This window comes from Leuresthes tenuis, unplaced genomic scaffold, assembly GCF_036924035.1.
Source record: "Leuresthes tenuis unplaced genomic scaffold, fLeuTen1.0.hap1 SCAF_12, whole genome shotgun sequence".
NCBI lineage: Eukaryota > Metazoa > Chordata > Actinopteri > Atheriniformes > Atherinopsidae > Leuresthes > Leuresthes tenuis.
This window is the reverse complement of record NW_027325366.1, coordinates 29,115,304-29,122,069: the sequence shown is the minus strand read 5'-3', so window position 1 is coordinate 29,122,069 and position 6,766 is coordinate 29,115,304. Positions and strand designations below refer to the sequence as shown.

At 37.1% G+C, this 6,766-nt stretch overlaps 1 protein-coding gene across 1 annotated transcript; it reads left to right on the top strand.

The window, feature by feature from the left end:
• Window positions 1–1,716: 1,716 nt before the first annotated feature.
• Window positions 1,717–6,311, top strand: med4 (mediator complex subunit 4). The gene is made up of 7 exons (XM_072397405.1): window positions 1,717–1,814; window positions 2,155–2,221; window positions 2,951–3,121; window positions 3,398–3,455; window positions 3,544–3,630; window positions 3,719–3,850; window positions 4,322–6,311. Exons 1-7 carry the CDS (start codon window positions 1,741–1,743, stop codon window positions 4,492–4,494), a joined length of 762 nt encoding a protein of 253 aa, XP_072253506.1. The 5' UTR covers window positions 1,717–1,740; the 3' UTR covers window positions 4,495–6,311.
• The last annotated feature ends 455 nt before the right edge of the window (window positions 6,312–6,766 follow it).

The window sequence follows — 6,766 nt, the reverse complement described above, 5'->3', positions numbered from 1 at the left end:
TACACTGTTTACTGTCATTGTTAAAGGTTGTGAAGCTAACTGTAGTTATGTAGCATCATACATCTCATTCAAGTTAAAGTAGCCATGCTATAAAAAACAAAATCAAATGACAACATACGTTATTTATCCCTAAAGGAAATTATACAATTATATATAGGCAACAAAACAAATAAGACATTTTAAAAAAACTTTTTTTTTTAAATGTGCAAATAATCACAGGACAATCACATAATAACAAATGCAAAATAATCATATATATATACATAAATACATACAGAGGCTCATAAATGTTGCATTTATTTTCAACTGCTTTTGAACTTTTCATGTTTCAGCTCTTCTCCCTTCTCTTCCACTTTTTCTTGTTCATCTCATCAATAATATTTTTGCATGCTATATAAATAATCAATAACTGTAGATGGTCCACAGTTTCCAGAAATGCAGTAAAATAAGATACATAAATCAAATAATATATATATATATATAACGGTTAACCATTGGAAAAGAGAGTATTTCCAATTAAAAAAGATCAGGTTTTATCAGCATTTTCAAAGCGTCAAAATATTTGCTTTAGATTTTAATATTGAAATTTTTAATATCTTTAATATTTAAACAGATAGATTTAAATAGTATTTGTATTTTTATGCTCTTGTCTAAGAAAAAATATTGTTTTCCATTTTGTTGACATTTGTTGTGTTAATTTAAGACACGAAGTAATGATTTAAATATCTTAAAAAGTTTGAACTTACACTATTTATTATATTCAACTGAATAAATTGTTTTCATTATTGTTGTCCTATGTTTATTTGTTAGAAAATAGAACACACACAAAAAAAATCTGTAATGTATAAACGTGAAGTACTATGAGTTTGGTTACAAAAATTATGACACATAAAACATATTTACATGATAGAAGAAAAGAACAAATTATATAATTAGTCAAACCAGAACTGGACTTTAAAAATTAATGTAAACATGTTAGCTCTTCTAAAATCATACGCAATCAAACTTCTTCAAACCCAGATAATGTAGTTGGGGGTTAAATCACTCCCGAATGTCTATGCTTAACTAGACTCAAATGAGCCTAGGTGCTATACGTGCTCCAAAACTCTATTTGGCTATTTTCATAAATAGTTCAGCATAAGTATATTACAATAATAAAGATGAATTCCCAAGAAAGCTACTGTCATTCGGAAAATGTTTTATTAATTTTGTCAGACGGCTAAACAAATCAGAAATTGCGATTAAAATTCAGCCTGTTAAAAGGTTTAAGACAACATATCAGTTTGCAGACACTTAAAGCTTTTTCTAGGCTGTCTCTCTGCTCTAATAAAAAGCAAGACGTATAACTGCAGCGTCAGCTGACAAAATCACCATTCAAGTAGCTTAACGACAACATATGTGCATTGAATTCTGCTATACTTACATGTATGGTGGTCTCCAACAGAGAAAGTTACAGGCGGGAGAATGTCTTTTTCTCATAGGTCATCAGTTGGATATTTACAACTTTGGACATTCACTCCATTGGGCTCACGTGCACGTAAAATCTTACAAGGAATTAAGTTAAATGGCACAGTCGAGCTATAACTGTACCTGTACTCATCTGTGTATCGTTGCTAATACCTGTAATAGCTCATTATTACCAATAGACTGCAGTATTTTGGTAATAACAGCGCAATTTAGAAGGAAGCCTTAGTGACGTAACATCCTGTCATGCGCAGAAACTTTGAGAGGGAACTAAACATGGCGACGGTGACAGAGAAATCAACGAAGGAACGGTTGCTGTCTGTGTTGGATGATCTGGAGGTTTTATCCAGGTGAAGTTAAACTCCTTGTGTCTATTTTTCGGGGGTCGCTAACTTTTGCTTTATACTGATACAGTTTTCCTTTGAGAAGTTCAGCCAACCAGCAACCCCGATTTGAGCCACACAGCCCAGTCAAAGAGCAAACCAGTAGTTGTACTGAAACAAAACTAACCGTCGCACTGATTTAAGTTTGTTCTGAAACCCTTGAGTCGACATTATCATAACTTGTACGGGACTAACATAGCAAATGAGACTTAAGTGGAAAGAAGCGGACCCGCAGCTCCTCTTAATGTTGTTTTAGCTGATATTAGCCTGTATATTTATTCCCGTTTTATGTGTGATTGTGTTTCAGGGAGCTGATAGAGATGTTGGCTCTGACTAGAAGTCAAAAACTACCCCTGCCAGGAGAGGACACGCAGGTAACATAGTACATAAAAAAAGATTTGTAACAGTGACTGTTCAGACAAGACATTAGCAGTTTTAACTGAGAAATCATTGAATGGGTCTATGCTCACGTTTTGATAGAGAAATTGTGTAATATACATAAATGTAATATTAGTAAATTACAAAGAGTGAAAATAGAGTTTGAAACCTATAAGCTCAGCTCGGGTGCTAGTTACCCATAAACATCCCAGAGGTTTGACTCCATTTAAAGTCTTCTTCTCTGTTCGTATACAGTAAACATTCAAATCCATTACGTAAATTTGCTTGTTAGATTAGTTTTTTAGGCCAAGGTATTAGTATTGGGGCAAAGCTGGCTAGATGAGGGTAATATCTGCTGATTTTATATTCTCTCAAAAAATAATAAATTAGTGACAGTGATCTGAAATTTCTTCTGTCAGGGTGCACACCAGAGGGGTGTGCTATGAAGTGCCATTAGTAGTGTGTTTGGCCTTGTTTAGTCTTTAATGGCTCTCTTACAACCTGGTTAGATCACTGATTAGAGTTCTTGTTTGATTTATCAATGAATAGATTAACAACAAGTGTGCGTTCAGCCTTACGTTGAACTACACTGGCCTACATAAAAGGTACTACACAAACATAAAGCCTTATAATAGTATGCATGTTTGTTGTCAGGATATGCTATTTGTTCATTTCTCCTGTTGATTCGAATATAACTTTGTTTATGTGTTTTTTTTCTTTTCCAGGTCCTGGAGCTGCTTGTGCAGAGGGACAAGGAGTTCCAAGAGCTAATGGAGGTGGCCCAGCGGCAGGGGAAGGTTCACGAGGAGATGCAGCTGCTGGAGAAGGAGGTGGAGAAGAGAGACAGCGACATCCAGCAGCTACAGAAACAGCTGAAGGAGGCTGAACACATCCTGGTCAGTTGGAGTTGTGTGTTTACATTAATTTCTTCTGACTTTCTTGATGTTAATCACATTGTGACATTTTAATATGACTTAATGACAAAAAATAAATAAACAGCATGACGAGTAAGCATGAAACAACGAAAGATAAACGCAGAACAGCTACAAAAGCTAATTGTTGTTGAATATGACTGTGTCCAGTGTTTTTAAAACTAAAACCTGAGTGTATTTCAGCCACATAACTGTAGGTTCTCTTAATGTTTCTGACCCTTTTTTTTTTCTTCTTCCAAGGCCACTGCTGTTTACCAGGCAAAAGAGAAACTCAAATCCATCGACAAAGCCAGAAAAGGTGAGAAAATAAAAAGGCACCTTTCTGACACTGTTTGCACTGCTTTTCTCTGGTTGCTTTTTAAAAACTCTTCCATTGCTGTTTGCAGGAAGCATCTCATCCGAGGAAATCATCAAGTATGCTCACAGAATCAGTGCCAGTAACGCTGTGTGTGCTCCGCTCAACTGGGTGCCAGGTATGAAGCCGAGCCACTACGGCACCAGCTGGTTGACTGCCGCGGTCATGTTTTGCTTCACTAACCTTTCACAAATTGTTGATCTCAGGCGATCCACGCAGACCTTATCCGACTGACCTGGAAATGCGGAGTGGGATGCTGGGTCACATGGCCAACTTGCCGACCAACGGCGTGAACGGACATCTGCCAGGTGACGCTCTGGCGGCTGGAAGGTTACCAGGTGAGCCCAACTGAAGGTCAAAGACAGGAGAACCCAAAGTTTTACCAAAAAGATATTATTTGCGGTCAGAGAAAGTTTCAGAAAGTACCACCACGATAAATCGGCATGAAAAAATGTTTCAGGATACACAAAGTCCACAGTTCTATGAACACAGAAACAGATTTTCAACGATATATCCTGTTGCTTTAATTTATTTCCATCCACAGAAGAGCTCATTTCTGTGTATACTTTTGTTCACGCGTACACCAATGCATGTAAATGTGGAAAAGCTGTGTTTTTAGGTGTAAAAAGTTCTGTTTGGTCTTAAGAAAAAAAACTCTATTTTGTACACAATTCAGGCTGATTAAGAACGTATATTACAAATTAACAGAGGAAAATGACCCTAAATACAAACACCAGACTCCAGAAAATGTTGATGGAGTTGATACATCACGTTTCGTACAATAACCCCTTTTTGTCCGGCCCCCTCAGACATCCTGACGCCTCACTACCCCTGGCAGTCCTCTGACGTCTCTGTAGGGATGCTGCCTCCTCACCACGGAAACGACTTTGGCCTGGAGCCCCCAGGTCACAACAAGGAGAATGAGGACGACGTGGAGGCCATGTCGACAGATTCCTCCAGCAGCAGCAGTGACTCAGACTGAAAGATGAGGGCTAAGAGTGTGTGTTTGTGTGTTTGTGTGTGTCTTTGAGAGGTCACTGTTGAACAACATCTGAGCCCACATCGTCACCTTTGGTCAACCAAAATGTGGCCTTATCTGAGAAAAATGAATTGGTTTAATTACTCTAAAGGACAATACTTCATTTTTTGTATCACAAGGGCCTTTTACTCAAAATCAACATTATAACCATGAAGACACTTCAGCTTGTTGTGCTAAGATGGTTTTCTGCCCATCAGTCACAGAAGAGCATGAGTTGGTGTTAGTGGGTACGATTATCCTGGTTTTAGTCACTGCCACTGATAAGTAAAAGGTTTACATTAACACAGTGTTTCTCAATTCCGGTCCTCATGACCCAGTGCCCTGCATGTTTTCTGTGTTTCCCTCCACCACCACACCTGACTCAAATGAATGGCTCCTTATCGGGCCACTGCAGAGCTTGATGACGAGCTGATCATTTGAATCAGGTGTGGTGGAGGAGGGAAACATCGAAAACATGCAGGGCAGTGGGTCATGAGGACCGGAATTGAGAAACACTGCATTAACACGTAAACCTGACTGTTCCCCTTAAATGTCTTAAACTGACTTCTTCCACTGTTGTGAAGCCAGAATCCACCTGCATACATCAGTAATTATAGAAACAGTGTCAACTGTCTTAAAACAGTGCTGAAGTTTGAGGACAGTTCAGCCAGAATTAAATTCCTTTTAAGCGTGAAATGCACTATACACCAACAGTGGTCTGCTTTTTTATATATCATTCGAGATGATTCTTGGAGAAATAACAAAACATTAAACTAGATGTGGATTTCCCCCACTGAAAGCCTGAGAAGTGATGTATAGTGTATCTTCAGTCTATGTACATATGCATTCATGTAGATGTGTAGCATTAATGCACACTTATACTTGTAGAAATACAACAAATGATCCATTGGCAGGAAACGTGACACAAACTACCAACAAGGCTTTTAAAGTTTGAAGAAGAAGGAAATTCAGCATTTCAACTGAGAATCCTCTCCCATGTCGGTAGTTCTCAAAAGTCTGTTATGTTACAAATTCAGATTTATATTGTTTTTGTAGTATTAAGATACTGAACTCTAAAAGCGGGGTTTTGAAATCTTAAAAAGTTGCTAACTGGGGTGTGTCCACAAAAACAAACTCCATGATTTAAATAGTAAAATACACTCGAATATCATGAGCTGGGAAATATCAGTGTGTCAGCTAATGTCTTTAGTTCATATTGTCTTATTACAAGTAACTTTAATACTGAGCCATAAAATAGCAACATTTAATTTTCCTTCTGAACTTCTGCAGAGTTTCATTTTGTGTCTGTGTCTTGAATACGAAGCTGGCACATGAGTGGTTAGTTTGTGAATCTCATTCGTTTTGTTGATCACTCGCTGAAAGAAACTATGAGAAGACTGAAAATGTCAACCGTCCTGAGGATGCAGCTGCTGGCATTAGCTTAAAATTTACAGCACAGACAAGTCAGCGGTATTGATTATTCATCAAATTTTCCAAGAATCATTTAATTTAACATCGATTCTTTCCTCGGATACAGTCTGAACATCCATTGTGCATGTGAAAACTACTATATATGATATTCTCTCTTTGTAGACTTTAACATGAAGCCAAAACAACACCAAATATTTGTTCTTTGGTGACCCATGTTTGAAACGGTATGTGTGTGGTGTGATATGATGAGACGCAGTCCAGTGTGAGTGGTTGTTAAACTATATGGTCAAACACCATGTAAATAAGTTTGTACATACTTAATCTTGTAAATAAATACTTTTTGAATAGAATTCTGAGTGGAATTTTTTTTTTAATGGTTTTTCTTTTTTGCATAGTCAGCCAGTTTCAAAGGTTCTGGCTGATTATGGCCAAGGTTTTTAAGCAAAACTTTTCCTCTTGTTATCTCCTTTTTGTTTTCTAGTGGTGCAAGATGTTATGTAATTTCTTAACAAAAATGCTCCATCACATTGGAATTTAAGCATGTTGTCTGAGCTAAATAGTAACAACCTTACATAATATTTAATTGGGGCAATATTTCCATCTGACTCCAGTTCAAACAACATTTGTGCGAGTAAATTCTAATAAAGGTCATATAGTCTTTTTGTAGACTTTAACAGGAATGTAAAATTCACCAAATATCCTGAAGAGAAAAATGGATTTATTTTGCTTATATCTATCCTGCACGGTAAAAGATTTTCTTTCTAATTTACTCTAGCTCCAAAATGTGGAACAGATGTCTTTTGGA